Raw genomic sequence first — 13277 nt, 5'->3', positions numbered from 1 at the left:
TTTTTTTTTTTTTTTTTTTTTTTTTTGAGACAGAGTCTAGCTCTGTCGCCCAGGCTGGAGTGCAGTGGCCAGCTCTCAGCAGCTCACTGCAAGCTCCGCCTCCCGGGTTTACACCATTCTCCTGCCTCAGCCTCCCGAGTAGCTGGGACTACAGGCGCCCGCCACCTCGCCCGGCTAGTTTTTTGTATTTTTTAGTAGAGACGAGGTTTCACCGTGTTAGCCAGGATGGTCTCGATCTCCTGACCTTGTGATCCGCCCGTCTCGGCCTCACAAAGTGCTGGGATTAAAGGCTTGAGCCACCGTGCCCGACCTAAATTCTTAGTTTTGTTAATTGATGTTCTCAACTCTTCCTTTCACATAGGTGGTGTATGATGGACTCTTTGGTACAAATACAAATTCAAAGTTAAGAACATTATCCCTGCAATTTGTGCATCATATTTGTATAACGTAAGTTTTGACTACTTTATAAAGTTTTCAAGCTACTGGAATGATTGAATGCTTCAAGTATGCTTCAAGTATATCTTTTTATTCATCTTACCTAGAAAGAAATCATGTTTGCTCATCTTTAAATATTTTTGTATTTTAATAGATTAACTTATTTTGGTTATGTCTCTCTTTATTTTATGTAATCATCAGTAAAGGTATGTAGTTATGTGATTCTTATCTTGCTTTGTGTATGTGTGTTTTATTTAAAGCTGTCCAGAAATCAAGATTAAGCCATTAGGTCCAATGCTTTTGAATGGCCTCACCAAGCTAATCAATGAATACAAAGAGGTAAGTGACTTGTCTTTTAAATTTTTATCAACATTTTATATCTTAAAATATTTTCTGTAATCTTTCTGGTCTGTCAATGTAGTTTAAGTTTGTTAAAGTTTCATTGTTTCTTAACATGTTTACTTGAAGTACTACAAATTTCAGAAATTACTGCCCTTTTTTGCTTTTTTGGGGGAAAATAACTATTAAAAACTGATATGAGGTCTTACTGTATCTTTTTGTTTGTTTGTTTGTTTTGAGATGGAGTTTCGCTCTTGTTGCCCAGGCTGGAGTGCAATGGTGAGATCTTTGCTCACTGCAACCTCCAGTTCCTGGTTCAAGTGATTCTCCTGCCTCAGCCTCCTGAGTAGTTGGGATTACAGGCACCTGCCACCACCACACCCAGCTAATTTTTTGTATTTTTAGTAGAGACAGGGTTTTCTCATGTTGGCCAGGCTGGTCTTGAATTCTTGACCTCAGGTGATCCGCCCACCTCAGCCTCCCAATGTGCTGGGATTACAGGCATGAGCCACTGCGCCGGTCTGCTGTATGTTTAAATAGCATTTTTTCAGCCAGCGCCTTTTGTGCTACTTCTAGCTATTGTGCAAAAATGGAATTACAGGAATTGGAATTTATGTTGATTTCCGTATGGGGCTATTTGGATTTGGCTTGTGTTGGGAAACTGTTAATTCTCAGGGGCTAAGATACTTTTTTTCTTTTATATTTTTCTGTGGTAAATAATCGGGCTGAGATTTTGATGATTCAAAATTCTGTCAAAACATGCATTCAGTAAATTTTGATTCCTTAAGCTAAATGGGATGAGGATTCCTTGGATTGTGGATTTTGAATCCCCTTTTCCCTGCTGTATTTCTCTTACTATAATATCTCCAGTATTTAAAAGGAATTTGCTTATAAAGGTAATATTTCAAGAATTCATTAGTGTTATTTTCCCCAGTATAAGCTAAACATGAATGCATGTTTGCAAATAGTATAGTGAGATCAAGATCTTACCATCTGAAATTAGAACTGAGTTTGAATCCTAGTTTTGTTCTTTGGTGAGTTACTTAAATTCTTTGCACGTTCTTATCAGAAAAATGAAAATAATAATACCGCTTCATTAGACTACAGTGAAGATTAAAATAATCTACCTAAATTGTTCACCATAGTCAAGGCACGTTACTAGGTATTATTAGTGAAAGGCACTTTATTTACTGTGCAGCTGTGCTTTGGGGGTAAGTAGGCTTGGTTCTCATAGCTTCTTTCTCCTATTAAGTAATGCTTGCATGGTTAAGATCTAGGGGACTTCTCAGATTATTTTATGGCATAGACAGTGAGATGCTTTAGAGTAATTGGTAGAAATAAAAATGTGCTGGAGCTTTTGGGGAGAAACTGTGTATTTAAATATAAGTTAGAGAGGCCAGACAAACCACAGGGTGTGAGTCCCCTTATCTGCAGGTGACATCTGCATGTCTTCCCAACAGATGAATCCATAAGAGTAGCCATTTAGATGTGGAAGGGCAAATCCTAGGATAAACACATAAACTTTAACTGGTAGAAGTTTATTGTGTTCTGAGTAATCAGATTATTAGTTTTCGAAAAACCATGTAAAACTCTATATCTGTATCTTGAGGAGAAAACCTCACTAATTCACCTGGTGACTATAACCCTCTTAATTTTTTATGGTAGAAAATATGATAGGAAGCTGTTCATTACAGTGTAGATTTTTAGAAAATCACACTAGAGTTTACTGCAATTTTGGTGAGAGATGGAGGATCCTAGTCTGTTGGACCAGTGATGTATTTTCTAATGAGTTAATGTTTTTTAGTGTGTTGAAGATGAACTTTGGTGTTTGGAGGTTACATAGTGTTGAAATATCTTGAACTCAGCACCAGCTAAGAGAAACCTTTCATATCTATGACCACCGCATTTTCTTTTTGGAATGATTTGGGTTGCAAGGTTTTGTCTTGCTTTTCCTTTTAGTAGTGTGATGGATTCTGGGTTTGAACATTTTTGTTGTTGTTCAGGTGCTAACACCATGTAGTTAGAGTGAGACCTAGGTTTAATAAGGAGTAAAATAATGCATGTAATTGCAGCGAAAAGGTTTTACTGTTTACTGTATTTTTTGTTTTGTCTGTTTTTTGTTCTTTCTTTTCTTTTCTTTTTTTAATTTCAAGGACCCTAAACTACTGTCAATGGCATATTCAGCTGTTGGAAAACTCTCCAGGTGAGTAAACTCTTTTTTAGTGAGAGATATGGTGTTGGTAAACTCAGAAAAATTATGTGGCATTTAATAATGGTGGAGAATAAATTTGTTGTGATTCTGAAAGGCAATGTATTTAATGGCCATAGGTTGTTTAGAAATGTCTTCTGTGTAGAAGGAAAAAGATGTGAGATATTTTAATTTACATTTGATGAAGGTATGTTACTGTATTAAATGGTGGTCTTGAAATGAGAGTTTGAACTGAATTGTGTCATAATGGGTTACTTTTTTTGTACCCTAGAGACTTTCGATTGACCTTAAGTGTTTTTGTTGCTACTTGGCACTAATTTTTATAAACCCAGTGATCAAGGTTTTTCTAGTGATTCTCTTTTCTGAAAATGGTGTTTATGATTCTGAGTGGCCCTGACAGATTTTTTTTTTCTTCTCAATGTGATTTCCTCATTCCAGTTCCTCCTGGCTTCATCTTCCTTCACTGTATTTCAAAGCAGGGAGATAGACATGAAGCATCCTCAGCGGCACCATGTGCTGCTTCCACCCCCAGTGCAGATTTTGTGTTGGCCTGTGTAGACCAGGTCTTGCTCTTCTCTACAGCAAAAGGAGCTTTGGGGTTTGGAAGAAAGCCACCCCAGATCAGTGGATATCGTGCCGGGTTGTCAGCCAACCTTGTCCCTTGTCTGTTTGCATGAAGTAACAAAGCCCCTTTCCGTGACAGTCATTAGTTTAGATCACAATTTGGTCTTATCTAATTTCTTCCTGTTAAAATCAGAAATGTTAACTGAATGCATGGAATATTATAGAGGTGATAATTGGAAGATGTGTGTATTAATCAAGGGTTATTTAGATTAAAGAATTAAATAATTATTTAGAAAAATTTTTGGCTCTTGGAGGAGGTAATATAATGATGCTGACATTGTCTTCAGAGAGTTCAGGAAAATTTGTGTTTAGTTTCATTTTTTCCCTTTTCATCTCTTGGAAATTTGTGATAGTAACAATATTTTTACATTCTTTTGCAGTCGAATGCCGCATTTATTCACTAAGGATATAGCGCTTGTGCAGCAGCTTTTTGAAGCCCTGTGTAAGGTAGGGAAACAGCTGCTAAGTTTATGCTTTCTGTTTGGATGTTCCCCTGGGAACCCAACAGGGAGGGAAACATTTTTATTATCTTTATAGGAAGAGCCTGAGACTCGACTTGCTATTCAAGAAGCTTTATCTATGATGGTTGGAGCATATAGTACTTTGGAAGGGGCACAGCGAACTCTCATGGAGGCACTGGTGGCTTCATACTTAATAAAGGTAGGTCTGTGTGAACTACAAAGCCTGGGTAGTATATGGTTTACATTTTTAATAACAAAATTTGAATTGCTACTTAACTTTTGATAATTAAGAGGAATATTTGCTTTCACTCGGGCTGTGATTTAGGATCTATTTTTAATTCTTCATGATGAAAATTTGACTTTAGGGGAGAAGGAGTGGTAGTATTCATAGCGATGCTTATGTTTAGAGCTTTCCATGTGGGAAAACTCTTCTTAATGCCATGTCCTCCGAGTTAGAATTGTTTTGTCTTTGTAACTGGTAGCTGAGCACTACTGTCTGCTGGGGTAGAGTTTGATAGGTAACATTTTCAGAGAAAAGCAGAAGGGGTGAAAGACAAATCCGTATGTCAAAGTGAGTCTTTAGGAAGTGAGCCAGTACTATCATACGTGCTCTTCTTCCTCTGGTCCTCTTTATTTGGTTTTCATGGGAATTTGTAGGAGGATTTTGAATATCTATAGATATATACACACACACATATGTGTAATATGTAAAATATTATATATTTGCTTTAGTCAGTTCTTTGTCCCACATTTTTAGGAGTAGAAAGAGAGGGAGATTGGAAGACAGAATGATACTAAAAAGTGTCAGTAAGGTTAATATAAATTGTGTCCTAATGGAATTAGACTGACATGATTGGATAATTCGAGGGAATTTTAAATATTCAGAAAGGTATCTGCTTCGTATTAAAATATGACAGGGTTAAATGTGCTATTACATACACTCAGAAAGCTTACTATGATGGAGTCCTATTGTTAAGTGCTCTTAGTGTGCAGTGCATGTGGTTCATGGTCATACATTATGGACAAAGGTGTGTAGGCATATTTGGAAGCTCATTAGAATAGAATAAACTTGCTCTAGGTAACTTTACAAGGAAAGGTGATGCTTGTATAAACACTTATAGATACTGGTTCTGCGCACGCAGATCAAATCGTGTAACACTATTACCAAGACAAAGCTAATTTCTTTTCTTTTCGCAGACAACATTTAAAGCAACCAAACTCTAGATTAGTTATATAATTTAGGCTAGTCTTTAATATCCTCACTCTTTAATGTACTTCAAGGAATGCTAAATAGCAAGAATGCCAGAATGAGTGGGACAATATATCTATTTTTAATGTCTGTCTTATTTCACTTATGTTTGTGGCTAGAGGAGTGACCTGGGGAAGTTACATAAGAATAAAGCTTCAGGATCAGTAGATTCTAAAACTTTTCTGGTTGAACTTTGTAGTCACAGATTATTAATCTCGGTTAATTGAATATATTTCTGTAGTTGAAACTGCTTTGGAGTCAGTTTTAACTTGAGAGCTAATCTGAGAACATTGAAAGTATTTTGCTTCAAATTGGTGGGGATTCCAAGTAGGCTCTGTTTGTGATTTCTGCAGAATACCTGAGTTTCACTCACGTGACTGACAGTTTGAGAGTTGGGGTGGCAGAGGTGGTGGCCAGAAACTGTCACAGTGACCCTGGCCCCGAGGTTTGTGCTGAGGATGTGCAGAGATTCTCTACTTACGGTCTTAGGAGGTCTTCCTGCTTTACCTGGAGGATCCTCTAAAATTATAAGAGTACTCTTTAAGTAATGCCAGTGTCCAAAAGACTTAAACGACATGATTAAAGATCTTGAACAAATGATTTATTTAATTTATTTAGATACACATTTATTAAAATGTCACCTTAGAATTTTGAATTGTTTACAATTGGGAAGACTCAATTGGGACTAATGACTGGTAATTGATTTTTTTTTTCCTTTTTCTTTTTTGGATCGGGGTGGTCTGTCCATGTTTACACATCAAATAGCCTGAGGTTCAAGTTCGACAAGTGGCTGTGAAATTTGCCAGCACGGTGTTTCCCTCAGATCATATCCCTTCCAGATATTTGCTGCTACTGGCTGCAGGAGATCCGTAAGTTTCAAAAGGTGTTAATTTGAATTTTGGTTTATTTTGAATTTATTTGAAAATTACTAAAAGTTGTATTGTTTACAATGTTGGTCTATGAAATTTAGAAGCGAAGCTATTTATTAAGGTATGGCTCTTGATGTGATATAGACCTGTACTCATATACCTATATATTTATATAAAATATAAATATTACATGTATGTTTCTATATAATATATATTATGTAGATATATATGTGCAATATATGATATATAGCTAATACAGAAAATGCTTATGAAATGGTCAAGTGTAAATAAAGCAGATTATATGATTGCATGTGTTGTATAATTATAAATCTCTAAAATCAAGCCCTGTGTAAGGAGAAAAAAGATTGATGTTGATGGTTTGACATATGTATTAATATTTTATTAAATATTGGAGTATCATTTTATATCTAATATACTTATGTTTTTAAATGAGGTATAAGTTGCATTTTATATTAATTATACTACTGTATCTTCTAGCGTGTATAATGCATTTTAAAAGAAGGTTTAAATGGTTTTGAAATTGGGACATGCCCTAAAAGTCATGTGTATACAATGAAATATATATGCACATATTAAAACAATTCTTTTCAAGTCTGTTACATATCTTATGGTCATTGCTATCTTAAAATCCATGCAGCACTGTAATCTATTTCATAATATTAAACCAGTACTACGTTTAACGTTTAGAATTTTTGCATCCTTTAAGTGAGATTCTTGTATATGTTTTTTTTTTTTGTTATCAGGGATAGCCTTATTTGGGGAGGTGAAAAGCCTCATTTATACTGAGGAATAGTTTAAATAAAATCATGCGTATGATGATATGAACACCCTTGCCCATAAACTATTATGCTTCATTTTTAAAAAATGGGTAATTCCTTGATAACTGTGTCAGTATTCTAGTTGGCCAACTGTGTGCCCCTCACGGCATTTGTTTTCTTTCCTATAAGTTGTATATATTTTGCTGTTATTTATTTGGTTGGTATTTTAATTGGATATCACAAGTTATTACCAGGCCCTGATTTTTGACTTCTGATCTTGGCTGCTGCTTCTCATAGAGCACATTTCAATTTGGTTAAAGTGGCTTTGGATTGTTAATGTTGATTCTGGTGCTCTGTTGCTTCTTAATTTTTTTACATTAGTTTCCCAACCACAGGCCAGATGTACTGGGGCCTGGCAGCCAAGATGGCAGTTCATGTTAGAGTAAGGATTTAAGTCTAGGGAGTTGAACTTCCACATAAAGCTCCTAACTGCTGTATCTTATTTCCGTAAGTGCTGAAAATTATTTTTATTTAAGAAACCAGAATCAAAGCATAACTAATTCAACAGTTTTCCTTCTTGGGTTAAAACCATTCAGGTCAATTGAAAATCCTCTGACAACTTAAGGAATTATTTATTAATTCTTTCTTTTCGACCCTTTATCTGTTGTTTGGAAAATGAGACACGAACAGAGGCAATTGAGGAATTAAAAGGCCTTTATATGGTATCTGGATAAGACTGTTGCTGAGATCAATCTCTAGGTGGTCTGAAATTAGTTGGGGTTTATATTTTTTTTTTTGAAGGAAAATTTGTATTTTAATTATTTTTATGTACAGAAAACTCAACAGTGTACATTTAACCCAGCTTAGTGGCAAGTTCTTTAGCCTTTGCCTTTTCGAGCTTGGCGATACGAGCCACAGACTTGGGACCCAGGACATTGCCGCCCCAGTGACAGGGATCTCATCTGTCGTTAGGGTTTAAATAGGGGGGGGGGGGTTTTTTTCCTGATAGCTTCACCAGCTTAGCCAAAGCGCCTTTTTCTTCCGAGTTTCACTGTGTGGAAGGTTGACAGTGGTACAAGGGGGGGGGGGTTTTCTTTTTTTTCCCCCTGTGGACTAGACGGCCCCCAGTCTGGCCTTCCCCTTGTAATGCAGTAAGGGGACCCCCATTTTTACGACACAGGGCAGACAAGATACAGTCAGCTCAATGGGCCACGTTCGTGTGCACGTCACCACCAGCTGAGCTTTCTTGTTCTCCACCAAGGTGGTGACGGGTGTTAACTTCACTGCTCGAAGGTACAGGGTGTCTCTTAGTGGGGACGGTCCCCTTGGCCAGCCAACTTTCTTCTTGGCCCGCGGCCCCAACAGCCTCTGCTTCTTCTCTTGCTTTGTCTCTGGTCTGTACTTGGTGCGGCCAGCTTAAGCAGCTGAGTGCTGTTGGCGGATCCAGGCCTGGGGTGAACTGGTTAATTAGCAGTAGGCACTTTCAGCCGCTTAGAGAGGATGGCTCTCTGCCGCTGCAACCTGATTGTAGCGAGGCCATTTCACAAAGCGGGTGGAGGGTCTCTTGGGCTGGATGTCCTGTCCAATGCCAAAAATTCTTTAGGTCTTTTCTCAAACAAGGGATTCACCATTTCTTGGTTCCTGCTTTTTCACGACAGGCAGGGGCCGGAGCCACCTTCTTTCCCTTGGCCTTCTTTCCTTTCGCGCATCTTGGGCGGCAGAAGGAGGGGTTTATATTTTACACTTTAATGTCACTTATCAGTTATTAGTTGTACAGAATTGTAAGAGTTTGGGTGGAGTGTGTAGACCACTGGATAGTCACTGATTTTTAAAATATGTGTTATAGTTTACGATTTAACTGTACGAGGTAAAGCGTACACATAGAAATTTACATAATTACTTACAGTATCCTATCTTGTTTTTTTCTGAGTCAAATTGAAAGATGTAAGCCGTATGACTCCCCAGACCTCATGCAATTTCTAAAAAGAAGTGATTTCTTGTAATGTGTTGTGTTGACTCTGCTTAGATAGCCAAGAATGTATTTAAGACATTTTCTGAGAACTCTAGCTAGCAAATAAAATTGCTCTTCTTACTCTTCAAATGATCATTTCCAATTGGTGACATTTATTTTTTATTCTTATTTGTCTTTTTCTGAAAGACGTGAAGAAGTTCATGGAGAAGCACAACGCGTGTTAAGGTGTCTTCCAGGTAGAAACAGGAAAGAAAGTACTTCTGAGCAGATGCCTTCCTTCCCGGAAATGGTATATTACATCCAAGAAAAGGTATGGCATGCAACTTAAGGAATTGGTCTAAATCATAATGGATGATGAAAATAAAACATTCATCTTTAAAGTGAAAATGTAATCACAAAATGTTGACTCATAAAATTTCTTTTTTTTTTTTGAGGTGGAGCTTCGCTCTTGTTGCCCAGGCTGGAGTGCAATGGCACGATCTCGGCTCACTGCAACCTCCACCTCCTGGGTTCAAGTGATTTTCCTGCCCCTGCTCCCGAATAGCTGGGATTATAGGTGCCCGCCACCAAACCTGGTGAATTTTTTGTATTTTTAGTAGAGACAGTGTTTCACCTAACTGTCTGGTCTCGAGACCTGGCCAGGCTGGTCTCGAACTCCTGACCTCAGGTGATCCACCCACCTCGGCCTCCCAAAGTGCTGGGTTTACAGGCGTGAGCCACCATGCCCAGCTGACTCATAAAGTTTCTAGCATTAATACTTACAATAAGGAGATACAAAGTGAGGAAAAAAAAATTATAATTCTCACCTGTAATTGATCTGTTTTGCCTAAACTTGAATTACTTATAATTCCTTTCATGCCTGGCAACATTTAGGCTGTGTTAAATACTTTTCTCTTAATATGACATGCTTAAAATACATCTCCTTTTTTTTTTTTTTAATTTTAAATTTTTTTTTGAGACAGGGTCTTGCTGTCACCCGGGCTGGAGTGCAGTGATGTGGTCTCAGTTCACTGAAACCTCCACCTCCCAGACTCAAGTCATCCACCCTCCTCTGCCTTCTGATAGCTGGGACTACAGGCGTGCACCACCGTGCCTGGCTAATTTTTGTATTTTTTGTAGAGACAGGGTTTAGCTATATTGCCCATGCTGGTTCTCCTTTTTATGTTTAAGGGCACTCTTTAGGGTAGTATAAGGATGCTTCAGGGAATAGTTCATGTTCTTCCCACCATGTTCATAAGAGAGCATCCCATCTGCTTTTGTAAGCCTCTGCTTTTGCACAGTGTTTTCTCCTGGTAGATCCAGGATATTGGCAGTAATGACCATCCACCCCCTCCAGGCCTTGACTCTGTCCCACTTTGCCAGAGGACACCTTCCTACCTTTTACCTCCACTGGTGATCCTAGCTCTTTGCTAGGTAGGCACCTTAAGGGGGTTGAAGGTCAGTATGCAGCAGCCATGATTCTGTTTTCCATATAGCAACACAGTCTATTTGTGGTCAGAGGATTCTCTATGCTTGTAGTTTCCTCTTACTTTCATTATTAATGAAAATAACTGGCATGCAGTGACCTGAGATGACCATATTAGTAGACGTCTGGAATAGGTTTATTATTTTTAAACAAGCCAGTACAAACATGGAAAAAGGGCAACACACTTGTCATTTAGTGTGTGACGGACATGCATGATCAGCATGGTTAATAGGAAAGTGGAAAATGTTTTAATCAGAAAAAGAAGGAAACTTTGGACATGTAGCTAGAAATACAGTTATTTTTGAGTTGAGGAAGGGCAGGTATGCTCCATTTTCAGTAATTGTGTCTGTTTTGGACTTTTTAAACTTAGGCTTCTCATCGAATGAAAACTCCAGTCAAGTACATGACCGGGACCACTGTCCTTCCATTTAACCCAGCAGCCTTTGGAGAGGTAGAATTTTCATATATTTCTATTTACTTTTTGTAAGTGTTCTAAAACGATCACACCACACCCGAAGAGGTGTCTGTCATTTTGTTGTGTTTTAGGTAAACCCATATTGTGTCATTGTTCTTCATCTGGTTGTTTATTTAAAAAAACAGTATTGGGAAATTGGTATTATTTTAATTCATAGTGAAGTACGTAAATACATTTATCTCAGTGAGATTCTTTTTGTGAAAAAACTGGATGTTCTGTAGTGATTACTGTTGGGATTTTGCAGCAAGTTAGATTTGGGTTTTAAAGCCAACATGTTGTTGAGGTTGTTAGGGTTATTTAGTTTTGAAGGTTGGAGAGGATTAATTGATCACACTTACTAAGGGAAATTGTTTTTTAGATCATTGACTTGCACTAGGTAAATTACAAGAAGTACTCTTGTTCAGAGTAAGAATATTCACAGTGAATTTGTTGCCTATCCTAATGATCAGTGAAAAAGCTTCCAGAGGATGGACTCCTTGGTAGCCGGTTTATATAAGGGTTGATTTTGTTTGTTTGTTTGTTTTTGAGAAGGAGTCTCACTCTGTTCCCCAGGCTGGAGTACAGTGAATGGCGTGATCTCGGCTCATTACACCCTCGCCTCCTGGGCTCAAGTGAATCTCCTGACTCAGTCTCCTGAGTAGCCGAGACTACAGGCGTGCACCACCACTCCTGGCTCATTTTGTTATCTTTTTGGTAGAGAGAGGTTTCACCATGTTTCCCAGGCTGGTCTTGAACTCCTGGGCTAAAGCAGTCCTCCTGCCTCAGCCTCCCAAAGTGTTGGGATTACAGGCATGAGCCACTGTGTCTGGTCTATGTTAGAGGTTTTTATGGTGTTATATCTATTTTTCTGTAGATGAATTGAACCCATTTTCTCAAATTCTTGTGTCAGTGGGGTAAACACAACTGGAATTCTGCAGGAATAATAGGCCATTTGCTTCAGATTTCTGTCCTCTCTCTCTCTCTCTGTCTCTCTATCTCACACACACACACACACACACACACACACACACAAACACACACATACGGCTTTTAAAAAATAATGATTTTTATTATAATTTTCAACTTTTATTTTAGGTTTGAGGTTACATGTAAAGGTTTGATATATAGGTAAATATGTGTCATGGGGGTTTGTTATATATACTATTTCATTACCCAGATATTAAGCCCAATACCCCATAGTTATCTTTTCTGCTCCTCTCCCTCCTCCCACCCTCTCTCTTCAAGTAGACCCCAGTGTCTGTTGTTTGCTTCTTTGCATTCAGAAGTTCTTATCATCTGACTCCCACTTACAAGTGAGAACATGTGGTATTTGATTTTCTGTTCCTGCTTAGTTTGCTAAGGATAACAGCCTCCAGCTCCAATTTCTGACTTTAAAAGTTCAGTTTGTATTTTAACAATCTTAAAAAATTCTTTGGATTTGCAAGCCTTGGTATACAAATTTTGCTCCATTATGGCGTATTTTCTGCCTTCCATGAGGATTGGAATAGCTTTATAAAGAAGGGTGGGTGAATCAAAACTAGAAATTGTTACTTTGAAGAGTACCGTCCCACATTGACTTTTTGAGAAGCTTATGCAGTCTTCCTCTCCGTTCTGTTTGTAGATCGTTCTGTACTTGCGCATGTGCCTCGCACACAGTGCGGGGGTGGTGCCCACCTCTCAGAGTTTGGCTGATATGCAGGATCATGCTCCAGCCATTGGACGCTACATACGGACTTTAATGTCAGGCGGGCAGACGGCACCCTCATCATCTTCTAACAAGAGTGGGGAAACTAACCCTGTCCAGATCTACATTGGCCTGCTTCAGCAGCTGTTAGCAGGTGTTGGAGGTAGGAATTTGCGACGCGAAGGGAAGATATTAAAGCACTTAAGCAAAAATCTAATTTTAAACCTAGCTAACAAAGTATAGCAAAATTATTCTTTCTCTTCACTTCTGTAACCGAACATTAGCCTTTGTTTTTTTTTAAACTTATCTGATTCATTCTGGATACACTACTTCTTTTTTCAGAAAGAAATGCTAACAATAGATAATACATTTTTACTTCGGAAGTAGATGTGAAGAACAGGATATCCTTTTTATAGATAGCTCATCTGTAAATTTGCTGTAGTGAATCACATACTATATTTAGGTTGTGTAGGGTTTTTTTTTTTTTTTTTAATAGAACCGAAAGAATGTGTGCTAAAGCAGTGGCCTTATACTTAAAAGGAATTTAGTGATCCCTGTATGTTCATTACTTTTCTTGAAATTTAAAGTGGTTCTAAATTCTTACTTAGGTTTGCCGGTTATGTACTGTCTATTGGAAGCTGTGTCAGTGTATCCAGAAAAGCTGGCTACCAAATTTGTAGACAAAACAGAATGGATAAAGGTATGTTCTGCATGTACCTTTTTTTTTTTTTTTTTTT

At 38.0% G+C, this 13277-nt stretch overlaps 1 protein-coding gene across 1 annotated transcript in view; it reads left to right on the top strand.

Annotated features, from left to right (window-relative positions):
- Positions 1 to 13277, top strand: part of ECPAS (Ecm29 proteasome adaptor and scaffold) — a 129102-nt gene that overhangs the window by 61632 nt on the left and 54193 nt on the right. Inside the window, 10 exon segments of the mRNA XM_017854817.1 lie at positions 362 to 447; positions 696 to 774; positions 2928 to 2977; positions 3988 to 4054; positions 4145 to 4267; positions 6083 to 6186; positions 9124 to 9247; positions 10773 to 10853; positions 12478 to 12703; positions 13149 to 13240. Coding sequence (XP_017710306.1) covers positions 362 to 447; positions 696 to 774; positions 2928 to 2977; positions 3988 to 4054; positions 4145 to 4267; positions 6083 to 6186; positions 9124 to 9247; positions 10773 to 10853; positions 12478 to 12703; positions 13149 to 13240 — 1032 coding nt within the window.

The sequence above is a fragment of the Rhinopithecus bieti genome, unplaced genomic scaffold (assembly GCF_001698545.2).
Source record: "Rhinopithecus bieti isolate Rb0 unplaced genomic scaffold, ASM169854v2 scaffold_40150, whole genome shotgun sequence".
NCBI classification, from domain to species: Eukaryota; Metazoa; Chordata; class Mammalia; order Primates; family Cercopithecidae; genus Rhinopithecus; species Rhinopithecus bieti.
The sequence above is the reverse complement of the archived record's forward strand: the minus strand, read 5'-3'. Positions and strand labels throughout refer to the sequence as shown.